The 22621-nt window shown below is 41.0% G+C and overlaps 1 protein-coding gene across 9 annotated transcripts in view; it reads left to right on the top strand.

Moving 5' to 3' along the window:
* The first annotated feature begins 484 nt into the window (after positions 1-484).
* LOC137423613 (uncharacterized) overlaps positions 485-22621 on the top strand; it is a 110085-nt gene continuing 87948 nt past the window's right edge. For 2 of the 9 annotated variants that reach the window (XR_013622820.1, XR_013622819.1), the window contains exons 1-7: positions 485-952; positions 9914-9930; positions 10074-10307; positions 17608-17724; positions 20910-21032; positions 21281-21400; positions 21524-21646. Coding sequence is in view for 7 of the 9 variants with exons in the window: in XM_078773987.1 (XP_078630113.1) it covers positions 636-952; positions 9914-9930; positions 10074-10307; positions 17608-17724; positions 20910-21032; positions 21281-21400; positions 21524-21646 (1051 nt within the window). In the remaining 2 variants the exon portion in view is untranslated. Of the gene's footprint in view, positions 953-9782; positions 9971-10073; positions 10308-17607; positions 17725-20909; positions 21033-21280; positions 21401-21523; positions 21647-22621 lie in introns of all 9 variants that reach the window. The other 7 variants (XM_078773987.1, XM_078773990.1, XM_078773991.1 and 4 more) reach the window with 7 other exon arrangements.

Raw genomic sequence — 22621 nt, 5'->3', positions numbered from 1 at the left:
TTTCGAGGGATACCTATCTAACCCCAGTTTAAATATTCTGCTGAGACTACCTTTCCAGGGAGTTTCTATGCAGTAACTCCTCTCCAAGTGAAAGACTCCTAACTTACAACCATTCTAATGTCTTATGTTCCTTTATGGCCAAGATTATCCTCATCATTCACCAGGTACACATAGAACATGCTCCTGGACCTTTTGGCATCCCTTGATCCTCTAAGCAACCCACAGGTTATTGTCTTTCCATTGTACGGTAATTTGGAACACCTTTAGCCTGTAAGGATGTTTCAAAGCCTGATGAACTTTTTAGCCATCTCCTAAAGGTCTTTGCATCATCCTTTGGAAGTTCATTCCTCCAGACCTCGGGCGTTGGTTACTTCGACTACCCTCAAGGAAACAAAAAAGTCCATCGGAGTCATCATTTATGCTCGTATTACCTGTCTGTCCAAATCTTCACTCTCCTAGCTATTACAGAGTACGCTGACGGCAGCACTCGGTCTCTTAGCTACGTTTTCTGAGCTTTAGACTCTCTATTGCTATTGGAAATGTGTTTTTGTCAAACCTAGGCCTGGTTATGGATGTGGTGTCATATTTCTTCAACTATCTTGTGAACTCCCACCTCCCACATTTTCACTTTGTACATGCTCCAGGGCTCATGGTTCCATTATTCTGGTTTGTTTGCTTTCTCTCCCTTTCCATATTCTCCTCCTCTCTTTGCTCTTTGTCATTATCCCATTCTTTCTTTCCTGTCTCACTATCACTATCTGAGTCACTCTTTTCTCTCATTGTCTCTATCCCAGCCCTTCTCTTATTTCCAGTCTCATCGTCTATATTCCAACCCCTCCTCTCTCGCTAGGCCTCACTCCACCTTTATTCTCCTTCTCTCCATTCCCCTTTGGCACTCCGTGCCTCCATGGGTCTCTTTTATTGCTGATCGATCCGCCAGTCGGAGAATGTGGTGAGTTGTGGATGTTTTGGGGGGAGAGTGATGGAAGGATCTGTCAGCCATTACATAAATGTTTCTCACAGCTGGTGGAGAGCAGGCACAGAATGGGATAATGCAGGACAGCTAAATAGGTAACATATTTACCTGTGAGCTTGCTGGATTTGGGCTTTATCTCCAGTAAAGTCAAATCTAAATATAAAGGATGTCAGTGCCCAACTCCTTGGCCCAGGGAGGAGAAGGTGTACTGCAGGTGCTATTTGCCAGATACAGACTTGGCATTTAATATTTTTTTTTTCTTGACTTGGGTTTACTTTCTGAACTCAGTATATCAATCTGGTGAGTTTCTTTTACCCTTCGGTGATGTCTTTGTTGAAAGAACCATGTCACTGATTGTCTTTCGCAGCAAGAAGTCAATAACAGGATTATATCACAGGTGGCGTGACAAAATGTGAGGACAGGTAGATTTGATGATTGGCTTCACAATCGGGTATATAAGGGTTGTTGCGTTCTGTATTAGTGGAAAACAACTGCTGCACGTCTACAAAAGTTATTGCCGCTTCCTCTGGAGATGGTCCGTCAACTTGACAATGCTGTTTGTCATGGAGTGGTGGCTTTACGAAATTCTGGCATGAAACAGCATGCTAATGCTCGGCAGTATGGCATCACTCAAGGTCAGGTGTCAAAGATCCTGAAACTAAATGCTCAGAGGGGTGTCCCTACTCCAATACCGAGGCCAGGACGTCCACGCATAACCACAAGGAGAGATGATCGCCAGCTGCACTGGTTAGTCTGCAATGGCCGTACCAAGTCAGCTAATCGGCTTTGGGCTGAGTGGCAGCAACTAACAAATGTGCCTGTATCCAGAAGGCTGGTCAACCAACGACTGGTTCAAGCAGGCTATCGTGCCAGGCGTCCCCTGAGAAAGCCCCGCCTGACCAGACAACACAGCCAGTGCCGATTGCAGTGGGCCAGAGAGCACCATCAATGGCAGCCGGGACACTGTAATCACGTGAACTTCAGTGACGAGTCTAGATTTCTGGTCTATCGTCAAGATGGCCACGTCGGAGTGCGCAGACAAGTGCATGAAGCCCACAACGAAGATTGTATAGTGCCAAGAGTCCAAGCTGGAGGTGGTGGGGTGACCGGCTGGGCTGCTTTTCATGCAGGGGGCAAAACTGACCTGGTTGTTCTGTATGGAAACCTGAACCAGTTCAAGTACAGGGCCGTTCTGGGAGAAACATTGCTTCCATTTGCTCGTGCAGCCTTTCGAGGAAACTTTGTCTTCCAAGATGACAATGCACGGCCTCATCGTGCTCGCATGATCCAACACTTTCTTGCTGACCGTGGTGTAGAGCATATGGAGTGGCCTGCCATGTCCCCGGATATGAATCCGAGAGAGAACTTGTGGGCAGAATTAACGCGTCAAATCGACAACTTGGACCAGCAGCCGACCTCTTTGCGTGAATTGCAGCAGACTATTGTAACTGCATGGCAAGCGATTCCTGTCCAAACCTTGGCAAATCTCGTGAAAAGCATGCCTCAACGTGTACGTGCTCTCCTGAATGCTCGTGGGGGATACACGAAGTACTGAACTGTAATTTTACTGTCCGTAATCCCAGTCATAATTTAGCTTTTGTTTTTTTTGAATTTTTTTTTGGCTAATGTGCAAAATAAAGAGATACTTCTGGAAAACGCACAGAAGTTTAACACAGTACTGTCCGTGAATTGAGTTTGATATCGGTTTTCATCACTTTCAAGGATCAATTTATTTGCTTCAAAATGTCAAATGTGGTTTTTGTTTCTTTTAAAGGTCACATTAACAAAATCTAGAATAATTTCAACATAATTCCAATGAACTTTTGGTTCTAAGTCATCTTGAAAAGTAAGTTCACCCCCACAAAAAAAATATTCCATATTAAATGCCAAGTCTGTATTAATGACAAATGGCACAAGTACAATCTTCAAGGTCAAGGAAAAGCTCGATGGATGTCTTGTGATGGCCCGAATGTCCTTTGTATCTCGAACTTTCTTTGGATATAACTTGTTCAATGCAAACAATCGGATAGATATTCATTAGTGTCCCTGACCTCCTGTCGAAAATCAAAGTACAGGTAATGAACAGGGCCCTTTGTATCAAAATTGAACGCCACCATCAATATATATACTCAGGTAAAAGATTGACTTTACACGAGAAAGACCAAAAGCAAGAAATTAAGAGACGATTATTAAAGTCGGGATGGTAAGCAAAACTGAGGACCATCATGAGCGATAATCTACCATTTTGTCGAAAAGTGACAATGAATGACCAGACAATGTGTGACAATGAATGACCAGACAATGTGTGACAATTAATGACAAGACAATGTGTGACAATGAATGACAAGACAATGTGTGACAATGAATGACAAGACAATGTGTGACAATGAATGACAAGACAATGTTTGACAATGAATGACAAGACAATGTTTGACAATGAATGACAAGACAATGTATGACAATGAATGCCAAGACAATGTTGGACAATCACAATGACAAGACAATGTGTGACAATGAATGACAAGATGATGTGTGACAATGAATGACAAGACAATATGTGACAATGAATGACAAGACAATGTGTGACAATGAATGACAAGACAATGTGTGACAATGAATGACAAGACAATGTGTGACAATGAATGACAAGACAATGTGTGACAACGAATGACAAGACAATGTGTGACAATGAATGACAAGACAATGTGCGACAATGAATGACAAGACAATGTGTGACAATGAATGACAAGACAATGTGTGACAACGAATGACAAGACAATGTGTGACAATGAATGACAAGACAATGTGTGACAATGAATGACAAGATGATGTGTGACAATGAATGACAAGACAATGTGTGACAATGAATGACAAGACAATGTGTGACAATGAATGACAAGACAATGTGTGACAATGAATGACAAGACAATGTGTGACAATGAATGACAAGACAATGTGCAATGAATGACAAGACAATGTGCGACAATGAATGACAAGACAATGTGTGACAATGAATGACAAGACAATGTGTGACAATGAATGACCAGACAATGTGTGACAATGAATGACAAGACAATGTGTGACAATGAATGACAAGACAAATGTGTGACAATGAATGACAAGAGAATGTGTGACAATGAATGACTAGACAATATGTGACAATGAATGACAAGAGAATGTGTGACAATGAATGACAAGACAATGTGTGACAATGAATGACAAGACAATGTGTGACAATGAATGAAGGGACAATGTGTGACAATGAATGACAAGACAATGTGTGACAATGAATGACAAGACAATGTGTGACAATGAATGCCAAGACAATGTGTGACAATGAATGACAAGCCAATGTGTGACAATGAATGAGAAGACAATGTGTGACAATGAATGACTAGACAATGTGTGACAATGAATGACAAGAGAATGTGTGACAATGAATGACAAGACAATGTGTGACAATGAATGACAAGACAATGTGTGACAATGAATGACGAGACAATGTGTGACAATGAATGAGAAGCGATTGTGTGACAATGAATGACAAGACAATGTGTGACAATGAATGACAAGACAATGTGTGACAATGAATGCCAAGACAATGTTTGACAATGACAATGACAATGACAATGACAATGACAAGACAATGTGTGACAATGAATGACAAGACGATGTGTGACAATGAATGACAAGAGATTGTGTGACAATGAATGACCAGACAATGTGTGAAAATGAATGACAAGACAATGTGTGACAATGAATGCCAAGACAATGTTTGACAATGACAATGACAATGTGTGACAATGAATGACAAGACAATGTGTGACAATGAATGACAAGGGAATGTGTGACAATGAATGACAAGAGATTGTGTGACAATGAATGACAAGACAATGTGTGAAAATGAATGACAAGACAATGTGTGACAATGAATGACAAGATAAATGTGTGACAATGAATGACAAGAGAATGTGTGACAATGAATGACAAGACAATGTGTGACAATAAATGACAAGAGAATGTGTGACAATGAATGACAAGACAATGTGTGAAAATGAATGACAAGACAATGTGTGACAATGAATGACTAGACAATGTGTGACAATGAATGACAATAGAATGTGTGACAATGAATGACAAGACAATGTGTGACAATGAATGACAAGACAATGTGTGACAATGAATGACGAGACAATGTGTGACAATGAATGAAGAGACAATGTGTGACAATGAATGACAAGAGATTGTGTGACAATGAATGACAAGACAATGTGTGACAATGAATGACAAGACAATGTGTGACAATGAATGCCAAGACAATGTTTGACAATGACAATGACAATGACAATGACAAGACAATGTGTGACAATGAATGCCAAGACAATGTTTGACAATGACAATGACAATGACAATGACAAGACAATGTGTGACAATGAATGACAAGACGATGTGTGACAATGAATGACAAGAGAATGTGTGACAATGAATGACAAGAGAATGTGTGACAATGAATGACCAGACAATGTGTGACAATGAATGACAAGACAATGACAAGACAATGTGTGACAATGAATGACTAGACAATGTGTGACAATGAATGACAAGACAATGTGTGACAATGAATGACGAGCCAATGTGTGACAATGAATGAGAAGAGATTGTGTGACAATGAATGACAAGACAATGTGTGACAATGAATGACAAGACAATGTGTGACAATGAATGCCAAGACAATGTTTGACAATGTTTGACAATGACAATGACAATGACAAGACAATGTGTGACAATGAATGACAAGACGATGTGTGACAATGAATGACAAGAGATTGTGTGACAATGAATGACCAGACAATGTGTGAAAATGAATGACAAGACAATGCGTGACAATGAATGCCAAGACAATGTTTGACAATGACAATGACAATGACAAGACAATGTGTGACAATGAATGACCAGACAATGTGTGACAATTAATGACAAGACAATGTGTGACAATGAATGACAAGAGAATGTGTGACAATGAATGACAAGACAATGTGTGACAATGAATGCCAAGACAATGTTTGACAATGACAATGACAACACAATGTGTGACAATGAATGACAAGAAAATGTGTGACAATGAATGACAAGGGAATGTGTGACAATGAATGACAAGAGATTGTGTGACAATGAATGACAAGACAATGTGTGAAAATGAATGACAAGACAATGTGTGACAATGAATGACAAGATAAATGTGTGACAATGAATGACAAGAGAATGTGTGACAATGAATGACAAGACAATGTGTGACAATAAATGACAAGAGAATGTGTGACAATGAATGACAAGACAATGTGTGAAAATGAATGACAAGACAATGTGTGACAATGAATGACAATAGAATGTGTGACAATGAATGACAAGACAATGTGTGACAATGAATGACAAGACAATGTGTGACAATGAATGAAGAGACAATGTGTGACAATGAATGACAAGAGATTGTGTGACAATGAATGACAAGACAATGTGTGACAATGAATGACAAGACAATGTGTGACAATGAATGCCAAGACAATGTTTGACAATGACAATGACAATGACAATGACAAGACAATGTGTGACAATGAATGCCAAGACAATGTTTGACAATGACAATGACAATGACAATGACAAGACAATGTGTGACAATGAATGACAAGACGATGTGTGACAATGAATGACAAGAGAATGTGTGACAATGAATGACAAGAGAATGTGTGACAATGAATGACCAGACAATGTGCGACAATGAATGACCAGACAATGTGTGACAATGAATGACAAGAGAATGTGCGACAATGAATGACAAGACAATGTGTGACAATGAATGACAAGACAATGTGTGACAATGAATGACAAGAAAATGTGTGACAATGAATGACAAGAGAATGTGTGACAATGAATGACCAGACAATGTGCGACAATGAATGACAAGACAATGTGCAACAATGAATGACAAGACAATGTGCGACAATGAATGACAAGACAATGTGTGACAATGAATGACCAGACAATGTGTGACAATGAATGACAGGAGAATGTGTGACAATGAATGACCAGACAATGTGTGACAATGAATGACCAGACAATGTGCGACAATGAATGACAAGACAATGTGTGACAATGAATGACAAGACAATGTGTGACAATGAATGACAAGACAATGTGTGACAATGAATGACAAGACAATGTGTGACAATGAATGACAAGACAATGTGCGACAATGAATGACAAGAGAATGTGTGACAATGAATGACCAGACAATGTGTGACAATGAATGACAAGACAATGACAAGACAATGTGTGACAATGAATGACAAGACAATGTGTGACAATGAATGACAAGAGAATGTGTTTCTGCAAAACACCACTTTTGAACTGATAATTAATTTTCATAAGCTTGTTCTTTATTATCCAGTAGGGCGGCTATTGAAGGTTTCTTTGCAGTGTGGTTGCTTTTATGGTGACATCGTGGGTGGTTGTACCACATAAGTTCAATTTTTCTATTGTGGAAAGAGAGGGTTTTGGAGCTTGAAGCTCCTGGGTTGAATCCAGCCATAACTACAGGATTTGAACTTGTTCTACAAGTTATTTGAGCATCATGTTGTCGATTTATTGTCATTTTGGAAATCATTAGTGTGTATTCAGATTCAGGTGGCACTGCGAGTGGCAGGTCTTTCAAGGTGTTGTAATTAGCAAATGGCTTTTCATACGTTCCCTTGTAAAACCAAGTTCATATTTTCATCCGTTAGTAACTTAGACATCTGATGTCTTCAGTATATAACACAAATGTATATTTACTATGTTCAAGTGTACTTGCGGGTTAGCAGGACGGCCTAAGGATAATTAAATCTAGGATAGCCCGACAGAACGGCCATTGTTGTGCCAACATTGTTTTGCCAGCTGGGTAGTTGTATGGGTGTACAGATGTGCTGATGTAGTGCGCCGTGGGTGCACAGTAAGGCCTCTTCCTTGGATACAATAACTTCGTTGTCATGGCGACGCAGTGATAAATGGACTTAACGCCCAGAGCGACCATTCGGAGAGACTGATTTAATATAGGACATTTTACAGCCAGCATATTTATTCTCAGCACGTTTCGTGAATTATTTTGTTAGAACTACATTGCGGGGTCCTGGGGCATTTACCTACGCTACCCTCGCAGGTGAGAGGACCTGGACTCATTTCCCAGGTTGAGAGTTTCTTGGGAAAGTTTCCTTATTCCAAATGGTCTCTCTTTTTTCTTCTTCTTTAACGACCATTATTATTGCCACGATATTGGGGGGTCACCCGGAGGAAGCTTGGCAAAAGTGTTCACCAACCGGCCGGCCAGGCCTGGCATTGAACTTGTTAGGGCAGGAATTTGTCATTTGTTCAGGGTAGCTTGCCTACTCTTCACCGTGGGATCTGTAACGTCCACCATCTAATGCTGGGAGATGGGACGCACAGTTTACCGTCCACCGAGGGACAGCACACACATTGATGATTCATCCTCACCATAAGAAACCTGGATGACAGTTTATAGCTGGGTCGGGATTCAAACCCAGCCTTGACAGCTTGGAGGCGAGTGTACCCTCACATGCTTCTCTACCCAGCAGTAATGGGTAGAACGTCCGCCCTGAGTGTGGGAGGTTGGTGGTTCAAACCCTACCCGAGTCAAACCAAAGACCTAGAAATGCTCCATGCTGCTTCCTTGCTTGACGCTCAGCATTTAAAAGGAAAGAGCACCAACAAACAAGGCTGGGAAGGCAATGGCAAACCTCCCAGGATAACCCTTACCCATGAAAAAACTTCGGTAGCACCAACCAATGCTCTGTAAAGAGTATGGTACATCAAAATAGAAAGCCAAGTAAGAACCCAAATATAGTCAATAAGCATGTTGTTTTTGGGGGTAATGATTCTGCCAGCAAGTGGTCTGCTCTGGTCTTCTCGTATATTGACGCCAGGTTACACCACTTGTCATCTGCATACAGAAAGCAGACCCTACACTATAAACAAAAATTCACACATTCAGATGTTCACACAAGTCATGTAAACAGCTATCTTTAAATAGAAAGGATTGTTGTCATAATAAATAATAAGAAAGAGCAATCAGGGATTGCAGACCCTCGCCAGGACATGTTTTCAGTAGTTTTTAAGGCTTTTGTGTAAAAACCAATGTGGCGCCATTGTTAAAACCAATATGCTAAAACCAATATGCTAAAACCAATACGTGACCTATGACATAATCTTTTTTCTTTTTTTTCTCCACCAATTTATCCCTCGATGACGCTCAACAAATTTCATCTTGATAGGATTACGTTTTGTACTTGTCGAATTATGACGTCATAATGGAGGCACATATGACATCATTAACATATTTTATTCCCCACGGAGAGTTCTTTACAATGAGCCAGCCATGTCTCAATTTTTTCTTTGCAGTGCTTTTGGAGATATAGAGGTGCAAAGTTTTTCGTTGTTTTTTCGCCAAGATGGCGCCCGTACCACGTGACATATGACGTCATAATTATCATTAAAAAAAATCTACAGGTGGAGTTGCACCTATGGTGAAAGTTTCCTGTCAATCAGACCAACGGTTGCAGATAAAATGAAATTTATTCTGTGTGGCCAAACAGACAGACAAACAAAGAGACAGACAAAGAGACAGACAAACGGACACAAATGCAATATCCTCTCCTCTGACGAGGGTAATAATGTCATTACACTTTGTACTGCATTATGCTTTGTATTGTGTACTTCAATGTAGTCTATTTTGTCTTGCTCAATGATACGTCCCCAGGCAAAAATATCATCCCTTTCCTGCAGTTATTCTCTGCAGACGACTGCAAGTAGAACTGTAACCAACTATGGTGTATGAGAGTACCACTCAAATATACCGTAGTTCTGACTACACACCATTTTTGCCTGCAGTACAAAGATAACACGAGGTAATGTATGTTTTCAACATGACAACAAATGAGAAACAAAGTAAGTTGCAACAGAGTGAAATTAAACAGCAACATAATTCCCCAACAACTTATGATGATTGAAAAATCCGTTTTCAACATCATTGTGCTGTCTCCATCAACAGAGATCCGCTATTTGGCAGCAACAAGCATGGCGCCACCATTTTTCCAGCTGTGTTCTCAGCTGCTAAACGCCATCCGAGAAGCACTTCGACACCTGCTGTCAAGCATTTCTCATTGTGCCAACAACCTGTACTGTCCCTTGTTGCCTTTCAAAGAAAAGGATCCAAGGCCCCTACACCTGGCAGCAGAGGAGCGAGAGGCAGCTTGGAGGCTCCTCGAGCAACTGGAATCGCCAGGTGAGGATTTTTTTTTTTTTTTACCCGCCATTAAGATATCCCCTCGAATGGAATTTCAACACAGGAGGCCAAGGCCATTAGGCCCATCAATGCCTGCGCAATGGCTGCCAACATATGGTTGTTTGGCTGTGCTCTATCCTTTTGAAATGCTGAGCGTAAAGCAAGGAAGCCCCATTTTTTAAGTCTTTGGGATGACTCGGCCAGGACTTGAACCACGGACCTTCCAGACTCAGAGGACACTATAACCATTAAGGCACAGAGTCTGGTTAAAGAAAAGATTTTTATACCACTTTGACTAAGTATATATATATTTTTTCTGTATACAAGATCGAGGCTCGTGTAAGAGCTAACATTGATCACAAAAACACAAACTGACACATACAACATATGATAAAGGGAGCGGGAGACAATATGGGGAGAGAGGGAAGCACACAAGTACAACATTTGAGAGCAGGGACATCGGGAGATCTGTGGGAGGGAGAGGGCATCTATTAGGAATGGAAACAATACCACTAACTAATATAATATAAATAACAATAAGTATAATGATCAAGTCGTTATATAAAATAATATAAATAACATAAAATAAATTTTTTTTAAAGGAAATTATAAAAAAATTATAAAAATTATAAAAAATAACACGTTATAAAGGTAATATAAATAACACCAAGTATAATGATCTTCCTGCGTTAACATTACAAAAAGTCGTCGACAGAAATGATGAATGAGAATGACAGGTAGGATCTCATGACGAAATAATTACTGAGTTGGGAACTTTGGAATGGAAGGTTTTGTACTCTACTTTAAAGTAATGTTGTTCTGTCCGTGGAAGACTAATGATGGAATATAGTCACACACAGCTGCATTCTGCTTTTAGGGGTCTCTGTATACCCACCCTTATGCAAGTGCGGGCTTGTGGCTCTCTTGACAATGTTTGCCCGCAAGCACCTGCCAGGATCCATGCTGCAGCTGGAAACTTGGATGTGATTAACAGGCAATGAAGTCATAAGCAACCGTCAATATAGTAACTCGGGTGAAAAAAAAACAAAGAAAAAAAACAATCAAACATGCGAGCAAAACATGTAACAACAATGGCTTGTAATAAGAATCTGAAATCATTGTCGTTGGAGAAAAGTCTACTGCAACTCGTTTCCCATGGCGGTAAACATACTCTTAACATTTAGTCTTGTTGGATTTAATCAACTTGATAATGTGTTTTTAATAATTCTTTTTTTTTGTATATGAAGTCGAGGCTCATGTAAGAGCTAACACAGAACATATAATAAAGGGAGCGGGAGAGAATAGGGGGAGAGAGAGGGAAACGACAACAGTATAAAACAGGGACATCGGGAGATCTGCGGAAGGGAAAGGGCTGGGGCGGGGTACACGGGATAAACAAATGGATACTACAGGGACTTTCCAGAAAGAAAACAGGGGATTTGAAGAGGTGGGTTGGTTTGGGATGGATTAGCAGGGGTAGAAAAGATCATGGTTTTGGATGGGGGAAGATAAGAGATGGTGGTGGACAGCTGTTTTAAAGACCTGGAGGGAGGAGTGGGATTGAAGAGAGTGAGGGAGTTTGTTCCAGAGGCGGGAGAAAAGAGGAATGAAGGAGTGAAGGTGAGCAGAGAGTCTTGATTTTGGCAGTTTCACCATAAGAGGATTGCTGGCAGATCTTGTGCGTCCTGCAGGATTATTTGGGGGACAGAGCACAGAGAGAGCTGGGGGAGCAAGGCCGGAGAGGAGTCGGTAGAAGATTTAAAGACCATCAATCTGCCTGCGGTGAGAGAGTAAAATTCCCTCAGAATGAGCTTTATCACAGGAGATTCCATTGATCCTAAAAGCTTTGGTTTCTACAGCGTGAATCCGAGCTAGGTGTGAGGCAGGAGCACCAGCCCAAAGTGGAGAGAAGTACTCCATCAAGCTGCGGATGAAAGCTTTTAAAGTGGTGAGCAACTCACTATTGCCAAGGAAAGACTTCACACGACGGAGGATGCCAAGTCAGCGACTGGCTTTGGAGGCCAGATTGGAAATGTGGTTTTCCCAGGAAAGATCATGGCAGGTCGTGAGATCCAAAAGCTGGAGTGACAGAACTTATTGAAGAGGATTGTTGAGAAAAACTTGTTTGTTCTTCCCTCCCAGTCTTCAACACAGTTGTTCACCACCATCTCAGATCACCCCCCCCCCCCCATCCAAAACCATGATCTTTTCTACCCCCATAACCCCTGACCCCTTTCCCAAGCACACCTCCTTTCAAATTTCCACTTTTTCCTTCCTGAGAGTTTTCTTCTGTATCCATCTTGTCCACGCCATACGTCCTCCTCCCCACATCCCTTATTTGTCGAAGTCTCCCTCTATTTTGTCCTTCAACCCTGCTGTTTGTGTTTTCCTCCTCTCTCTACCTTGTCTCTACTGATCTCTCTAATCTCCGCTGTTCTCTCGACTGTTCCTTCAATGAGCCTTGAGCTTGTATACAAAAACAAACAAACTTTTATTTGATAAAATTCAATGTTTATCTTGTCCACAGAATACAGACTGACATTCGCCTTCACAGAGACAAGTCATTGTATTTTTATTTGGGTTCCCAAATGAGGAAACACCATCAATAGCACCGGAGTTAGTAATATTTGGCTGCCTTTGTTATTTTATCCAATTGAGGATCGTATACAAATTAATGTAAGATATAGGCCGACGCAGCTCTTATGCAAGAGTTTACAGAACATTTCACCTTTCCCTCAGTTTTACCTTGTACATCCACATTCACTCTGAAAGGGAGTACTCAGTTTTCACTCTGGATGTTTGTTTGTTTTCTTGGTTATTTGTTTGTTTGTTTTCTTGTTGTACACCGCACCTTTCCTATGCCATCTCCAGGCATTGCAAAACGTCATTGCCGGGCACCGAAGGGGGCTCGGCAGTGACGCACGCTGAAAGGGAGTACTCAGTTTTCACTCTGGTTGTTTGTTTGTTGTACACCGCACCTTTCCTATGCCATCTCCAGACATTGCAAATCGTTATTGCTGGGCACCAAAGGGGGCTCGGCAGTGACGCACGCTGAAAGGGAGTACTCAGTTTTCACTCTGGTTGTTTGTTTGTTGTACACCGCAACTTTCCTATGCCATCTGCAGGCATTGCAAATCGTTATTGCTGGGCACCGAAGGGGGCTCGGCAGTGACGCACGGCCGCACGCTGAAAGGGAGTACTCAGTTTTCACTCTGGTTGTTTGTTTGTTGTACACCGCACCTTTCCGATGCCATCTCCAGACATTGCAAATCGTTATTGCTGGGCACCGAAGGGGGCTCGGCAGTGACGCACGCTGAAAGGGAGTACTCAGTTTTCACTCTGGTTGTTTTATTGTTTGTTGTACACCGCACCTTTCCGATGCCATCTCCAGGCATTGCAAATCGTCATTGCCGGGCACCGAAGGGGGCTCGGCAGTGACGCACGCTGAAAGGGAGTACTCAGTTTTCACTCTGATTGGTTGTTTTCTTTCTTTCTTTCTTGTTTGTTTGTTTATTTGTTTGTTTGTCCGGACGATATCTCAGCCATCCTTTGAGCTAGGAAGCTGAAATTTCGGCACAATAGTGAGCAAGTGCTTTGTCAAAAAAGGTATTTTTTGTTTTTTGATTAATCAATTAATTGAGGAGTTATTTAATTATTAGCGATTAATTAAGTCCTTATTTAATTAATCAAATTTCCTTTCTCTTCTGACCATTAACTCAGGCACCTTTTGAGTTCGGAAGCTGATATTTGGACATGCCAATGACCAGGTGATTTGGCTGCAACGGCTATTTTTGATTTATCAATTAATCAATTAATCGATTAATTATTTCATTATTCGATTAATGACTAAATTTTTTTTTTTTTTAAGTTACAGATTCTGATGAAATGGTGGTGGTTTATGTGTTCTGTGACCGAATTGATTAATAAATTATTTTTTAAATGATTATTATTTACTTATTTTCATTATTAATCATTTATTTATTTTCTTTCTCATTTGGCCAATATCTCAGGCACCTTTTGAGCTGGGGAAGCTAATATTTGGACATGACAGTGACCAAGTGATGTGGCTATCAAGGATATTTTTGATTTATTGATTAATCATTTAATCGATTAATCATTTATTGATTAATCGATTAATAATTATTTATTGATTAATCAATTAATTATTTAATTTTTTATTAATGATTTATTTAATTAAATTTCTAAAAGATACATCTTCGGATGAAGCACTAGTGGTTTAGTTATGCTATTAGCCAATTGATTAAGAAAATATTTTGTGATAATCTTTTATTGATTTTAATTACACAATTAATCAATCAATTAGTGTACACCTCTCCCTCCCAATGCAGCCTCAATGAGCTGCACTGCGGTATTGCCGGGCGCCTCGTAGGATATTTAATTATTTGGCATGGGGCGGTGTGCTTTGAATGTATCTGTACTTGTTTTCTTGTTTTCTTGTTTGTCCGGACGATATCTCAGCCATCCTTTGAGCTAGGAAGCTGAAATTTCGGCACAGTAGTGAGCAAGGCCTTTGTCAAAAACGGTATTTTTTGTTTTTTGAAGAATCAATTAATTGAGGAGTTATTTAATTATTCGCGATTAATTAAGTACTTATTTAATTGATCAAATTTCCTTTCTCTTCTGACCATTAACTCAGGCACCTTTTGAGTTAGGAAGCTGATATTTGGACATGCCAATGACCAGGTGATTTGGCTGCAAAGGTTATTTTTGATTTATTAATTAATCAATTAATCGATTAATTATTTAATTATTCGATTAATGACAATTTTTTTTTTTTAAGTTACAAATTCTGATGAAATGGTGGTGGTTGATGTGTTGTCTGACCGAATTGATTAATAATTTAATTTTTTTATGATTATTATTTATTTATTTTCATTATTAATCATTTATTTATTTTCTTTCTCATTTGGCCAATATCTCAGGCACCTTTTGAGCTCGGAAGCTAATATTTGGACATGAGTGACCAAGTGATGTGGCTATCAAGGATATTTTTGATTTATTGATTAATCAATTAATCGATTAATTATTTATTGATTAATAAATGCATTATTGAATTTTTTTATTAATGACTTATTTAATTAAATTTCTAAAAGTTACATCTTCGGATGAAGCACTAGTGGTTTAGTTATGCTATTAGCCAATTGATTAAGAAAATATTTTATGACAATATTTTGTTGATTTTAATTATGCAATTAATCAATCAAATATTGTGCACCTCTCCCTCCCAATGCAGTCTTTATGAGCTGCACTGTAGGATATTTAATTATTTGGCATGGGGCCGGTGTACTTTAAATGTATCTGTTCTTGCTTCATCTTTTTTTTTTCCTCATCAACCTCTCTTCCCCTACACTCTTCCTCCCCACTTACCTCATAAGTAGATGTCCCTTAAGTTCTGGTCAAGGCCTACAGGTCCTGTAGGAATAACTTGTTCTGCTCCATTTGCAAAGCCTGCCATCATAGCCATTAACAACACGCCTCAATAATCCACTTCCTACCGAATAGCTTTTAGCGGCAGAGTAGGCCGGTAAGGCTGGATGGTGATAGAAAAGCTCTGATCACAAGGAAGCAATATAGTCAGGAAATTGGCTGTTCATGCAGCCTTGAACCGGTGCTTCTCATGAGCTCATGCAGATTACAGTGTATCGAATGATTGAATGGGTTGGGTAAGCGGAGCAGCTCATGGAAATGCAGCATGGTCGAAAATAAGTGATTCATGGAGATCATAATGGTTATAAATAAATGTTGCTTTTAAACTAATTTTTATGTCCTATGATATCCGATTCAGATGCAAATAGGAATTTTACATTTGCATATTGTAGGCCCATAAAGTGTTGTAAGAGATGAATTTGCACAATAAAACAAAAGTCTATTGACATGGGAAGCTACTACTGTTTCTCCTGTATGTTTGAGATGGATGAGAATGTCCTCCAATTTTGAGTATGTGGATGGGTCAAGGTTCAAAAAGGAGGTTCACTTACTTAAATACTTAAATAATTTTACTTAAATTTACTTAAATAATTATAGTATCTGGATCTTCACGAAAATCTAATCATATCCTTGTCACATCACACAACAACCTGTTCACCAAATTCCCTCTGAAACCGTCCACACCTTTTTGAGATATCCTGTTCACAGACAAACAGACAGAGATGAAATATATATACATATATCGCTTTTCGCCCGATCTCTCAATGGTGAAGAATCACTTAAAAAATTAAATAATTGTCGTATCCGAATCCATATTCAGATCTTCACCGAAATCGAATCGATTCGGTCTTGTCACACACACAACCGGTCCACCAAGTTTTGTCCAAATCCGTCCATAACCTTTTGAGATATCCTGCTCTGTATCGTTTTTAGCCATATCACTCAATGGCGAAGAATCACTGATAAAAAATAAATAATTCTCGTTTCCGAATCCATATTCAGATCTTCACCAAAATCGAATATATTCGTCCTTTTCATACACGCAACCTGTCCACCAAGTTTCGTCCAAATCTGTCCACAACGTTTTGAGATATCCTGCTATGTATCAATTTTGGCCCTATGTCCCAATGGTGAAGAATCACTTAAAAATTCTACTAGCCGGATCCGAATCCGGATCTTCACCAAAATCTAATCATTTCGTCCGTGTCACATACGCTACATGTCTGCCAAATTTTGTCCGAATCTGTCCACAACTTTTTGAGATATCTTATTCACAGACAGACAGACAAAGAGACAGGGGTGAAAACATAACCTCCATCCACCTTCGGTGGCGGAGGTAATAAACGCAAATGGTAGATATACATGAAGTTAAGTCAAATTAGGATTTGACATGAAGTTATAAGGATCAAAGAAGGAGTCAAAGAAGGATTGGATGTAAAGAGGAGGATATGTTGTACCTTAGTGAAGAAAAGCACAACCAACTGCGGTTTAGTTTCCACAATAGGTCATCACACGACAAGCATATGTCATATGGACACCAAGGGATCAGGGCATTGACGGGGTCTCGTGATGGCCATTCCAGGATCTCCAGTGATTAGATGTTTGTCAAAGGCTCGTCACAAAAATGTAACCAGAGGGTAGGTACCTGTGCATTTGCTACCAAGTTGAAGCACTCAAGTTGAAAAAGCCGTTTATCCAGAAAGGAATAAATAGCACTTGCTGCCGGGGCTGAGAGTCCATTAATGTCCTCCGATATGATGGATCTGTGTAGCCGTTTTTCGTTTGAGTGGAACAAAGTGTTTTTCTGTTCTTCTCAAACGTCACAGAATAACCGTTACTATGTTGTCAACAGGACAGACAGAAAGCAAGAATGTGCAGCATCTGAGGTCTCTGACCATATTGGCGAGCTCTCAAGATCCTCGGGTCCAGCTGCCATCTGCCATGTGCCTCCTTGCCTTCAGCCAGGCTGGTAAGGTCCTTAAATGCAAGTTGGTTGCTACGTTTCACTTACGGGAAAACCACCAGGAAGAATGTCATGTCAGATTGCGTGACATTCACATGGATCATATTGTACGCTGCCCCTCCCCATCCCATCTCCAGGCGCTGCACGACGTCATTTCCAGGTGCCGAGAGGACAAAATCAGTATTCACTCCGTTTGTGTTCTTGTTTTCTTGTGTTACCTTCCTTTCTTCTTCCTCTAAGGTTACCCCTTTTACCTATTCCTAAGCAGTGCTGCAAGCGCATAAAGAAGCTACATCTTTCAACAGTACAAGACAATGTATAATTAGCTTGGTAATGGCGGCAGTTGAAAGTTGATAGTTGACGGTGGTTGGGATGGGTGATGGTGATGTCCCATAAGGAATCCATTATGGACAGTAAGGATACTATAGGATTACATTTTGAACAAAAATAGCCTTTTGGGCAGCTCCTTTGGTTGTACCAATATTAGCAATGCATTTGGAGACAGTGGTTCAGTATGTTCAAGTTTCTCTATTCTAATCAATGAAATGGAAAGTTAATTAAACATCCTCAACATGTGGGTTTCAAATCAAAGTTGGAGAATCAATGAGGGGAATGAGTATGTATCCCAAGATGCAATTTCCCAAGTTGCCTTTCCCCCCACGTCAAGTCCACCTACATCCACTTCCTGTATATCATGATGCGAATTATATGATTAACATGAATAGTAAAGGGCGGTGGAAACAATAAATATAGCAGAATGTTACATCATCCGTTCTACCATTCAAAAGCAGGAATGGGATGAATGAATCGTATTGTCGGAAAGACTAAATCCAATGTTGTAATATCCATCATTCTTGCAAGCTGATTTTCATTTTGGGGCATTGTAATAACTAGCAACGGTACCTGCCCTACGGGCCCAAAATTGGGAGACCCAAATGAAAAGGCAAAATATCAGAAATTGAAGGCTTTTTATTTATTTTAAACGATTCATATAAACATCCGTTAAATCATATCACACGCCGTTTATGATGGATCAAAATCATCATCATCATCATCAAAATCTAAACAGTATTTGTAGAATTTCAATAAAAGCCAAATCACTGTTCATATCGGTAAATATTATTCCATCGTGTTTGGAAAAACTGGAATATTCGAAAAATTGGAAAAAAAATTGGAAGAACAATATAGCCTATTTTACTCCAGGGGGTCCCAGGATTACCCACCCAAAATTTCGTTGCGATCGTTCAGCCGTTTTTGCGGTACCTGGGAACAGACGGACAGATGGACATTTGGTGAATTATAGTAAGAATTTCAATAAAAGCCACATCACTGTTCATATCAGTAAATATTATTCCACCGTGTTTGGAAAAACTGGAAAATTGGAAAAATTGGAAAAATTGGGAAAACAATATAGCCTATTTTACTCCAGGGGGTCCCAGGATTACCCACCCAAAATTTCGTTGCGATCGTTCAGCCGTTTTTGCGGTACCTGGGAACGGACAGACAGACAGACATTTGGTGAATTATAGTAAGATGTGGGGTACTATGTTTTTTTGGTCATTGAAAAGGAAACGCAGACATGCCCAGATGCACCTTTCTTTCCACCAATCAATACTCGGTTCAAATTGCTTGACTGGACGTAAAGTGCCATATCCTGGTGTTTCGCAGGAAGTGCATTGCATTAATGAGTACGTCATCTGTTACATGGGCCGTGAAACCAGATGTTTCAGTCATTTTCTGGCAGACATTAAAGACAGTCGTGTGTGTGTGTGTGTGCGCACCTCTTAACTGGAATGCTGCACATTAAACCCTGTGCCACACAGTCAGATTCTGCTCTCGCAATGGCTGTAGGGGTTAGACTTAGAGGGTGCTGACCAATAGAGGGTGTCTGACCCTACTTAGGTACCCACTAGCAGGTAATAAGAAGCTTAAGTTGTAGTCAAGATGATAAATAGCAATGTTAAAATGACAAACTGGCCCAGATGCAATTGTGGTGCATGTGATAGGTGCCCCCTGTTGGTTAGGCCCCTAACACAATTGTTTATGACTTCACAGTCACCACTCTACGATGTCTCTCCAAAAAGACCGACTGGACAACCCTCCCATCTACTTTCTGAATAATCCTCTCCAAGAAGTTCTGTCACTCAAGCTTTTGGGTCTCACTATCTGCCATGATCTTTCCTGGGAAAACCACATTTCCAAGCTGGCCTCCAAAGCCAGTCGCCGACTGGGCATCCTCCGTCGTGCGAATTCCTTCCTTGGCACACCTGAGCTCCTCACCACATACAAGGCTTTCATCCGCAGCTCAATGGAGTACTGCTCTCCCCTCTGGGCTGGTGCTCCTGCCTCACACCTAGCTCGTCTTCACGCTGTTGAAACCAAAGCGTTCAGAATCATTGGAATCGCCCGCGATGACGCTATCTCCGAGGGCCTTTCACTTACTCACCGCAGGCAGGTTGGTGGTCTTTCCGTCTTCTACCGACTCCTCTCCGGCCTTGCTCCCCCAGCTCTCTCTGGGCTCTGTCCCCAAAATATTCCTACAGGTCACACAAGATCTGCCAGCAACCCTCTTATGGTACAACTGCCAAAATCAAGACTCTCTGCTCACCTTCACTCCTCTTTTCTCCTGCCTCTGGAACAAACTCCCTCACTCTCTTCAATCCCACTCCTCCCTCCAAGTCTTTAAAACGGCTGTTCACCACCATCTCTTATCTTCCCCCATCCAAAACCTTGATCTTTTCTACCCCCGCTAATTTCACCCCAAATCCTACACTTTTTTGAGGTGACTTTTGACTTCTTTCCTGGAAGTCCTTGGTGTCCTTGCGTTTTATACCTATCCTGCCTCCCCCCAGGCCCTCTCCCTCCCACACATCTCCCGATGTCCCTGCTCTCAAATGTTGTGTTTGTGTGCTTCCTCCCCTTCTCTCCCCATCTTGTCGACCGCTCCCCTTTTTATATACTTTGTTTGCTTGTTTGTTTGATTTGTTTATTTGATAAATGTTAGCTCTTTCACGAGCCTCGACTCTGTATACAAAAAAGAAAAAAGAAAAAACAAGGTGCTACTTGGACACCACATGCACGTGCACGTGCGCACACACGAGAATGATAAGACTTTGCAAATATATATTAAAAGTTCATTCATAACCCATTAACACTTCTCCCACCACTATGCCCACCACCGCATTCCTCAGATCCAGCCCAAGAACTACCGAAAGAGTTAATTCCTGCTTTGCATTCCCTGCTACAATCATTGGAACAGGAGGTGCAGACATGTGCCTGCCGCAGTCTCTCCAACCTGCTGCGCGGAAATATGGGTGTGAAAACTCACCTTACCCTCTTTACAGGATGGCATGCATTCCATGAACCAATAGAATGTTTGTTATTCATGTTAAAAATATAATTTATAAATAACTGGCATTCCGGGAGAGGAGAGATTTTCCTCTGTTGACCAATAAATTAAAGGTCAGATTCTCCATACAAGTTCTGGACGAAGTCTGTTAGGTGCTGACTTTGAGGTGTGCCTGTGGCATGTGATTTTGCACCACCGTCCCCTGCACCACAGTGTCTGTTGATGAGATACTGACTGAAGACACTACTGAAGCACTATTGGAATCCTTGGAGTCATCCGATTCTGCTCTCCAGGATGCAGCTTGCTCCTGCTTAATTCAGCTCCTTCCACTGCGTGGGTCTCACACACGATGATCGCTCTCACCCTTGACACGGTGTGCGTGTATTTTGAGATTAAAGGTGATGGTTCTAACTCATGTATAAAGACAATGAGAGCTGGTGTGCCATTTTGTTTCAGCTGGATGCAGCAAGGTAATGGTGGATAGCGGTGCAGTCATTCCTCTACTGGTGTTGGCAAAAGGTTACGAACCAAGAGTCCAATTGGCCGCTGTCACTGCCCTCCGAACATTGGCAACTTCATGTAAGTTTGAGTTAAATTTTATTCACCAAATCAGATGCACAAATACCAGCAGGTGGGCAATACTTGCATTGAAAATTGTTCCACAGATTGAACTAGAACAGCACTCCGTAGAGTGCATACCTCCACCTGGCTGAACAGGTTTACGCTTTGTATCCACCGATAGGACGGATCTGCATCTGGACCTTAACTAAAATGTCGTCAATTCGTTCTTGTCAAACACCCAACCTGTCCAATAAGTTTCGTCCAAATCCGTCCATGACTTTTTGAGATATCCTGCTCACAGACATGGGTGAAAACATAACCTCCGTCCACTTTGGGTGGCGGAAGTAATACAACAACAACAACAACAACAACAGGCATTTTAAGGCCATTTTCCCTGCTAGAGCGGGGGTTAGCCTTGTGGGCCCCATGACAATCTTCTCCATCTTGCCCTATTTTCTGCATCTCCCCTTGTTAACCCCCTTGCCCGCATTTCTTCTTCGACCATCTTTAGCCAAGTCTTTCTCGGTCTTCCCCGTCCTCTACTTTCTTCTACATTCATTTCCATCACTCTTCTCAACCAGTCACTTTCATCCTTCCTCAACACATGACCAAACCATCTCAACCTGTTCCTCTTCACAGCATCAATCACAGGCTCTATTCCCATCATCTTTCGCAATTCATCATTTGTCTTCCTCTCTCTCAACGATACTCCACACATCCACCGAACCATTCGCATTGCCACCCTTTCCAGCCTTCGTTGCTGCTCTACGTTCATTACCCATGTCTCGCTCCCATAAATCATAACATTTCTCACACATGCAGCATACACCTTTCCCTTCAGCTTCAACGACACTCCCCTCCTCGTCAGCACGCCACCCCCCTCCTCGTCAGCATGCCACTCAGTTCTCAAAACTTCTTCCATGCACATCTCACTCCAGCAACCGTTGCCGAGTCGAATCCACCTTCTCCATTCAGCATGTCTCCGAGGTAGCA

Source organism: Myxine glutinosa, chromosome 3 (genome assembly GCF_964187855.1).
Source record: "Myxine glutinosa chromosome 3, kmMyxGlut1.1, whole genome shotgun sequence".
In the NCBI taxonomy this organism is placed as follows: domain Eukaryota; kingdom Metazoa; phylum Chordata; class Myxini; order Myxiniformes; family Myxinidae; genus Myxine; species Myxine glutinosa.
The sequence above is the reverse complement of the archived record's forward strand: the minus strand, read 5'-3'. Positions and strand labels throughout refer to the sequence as shown.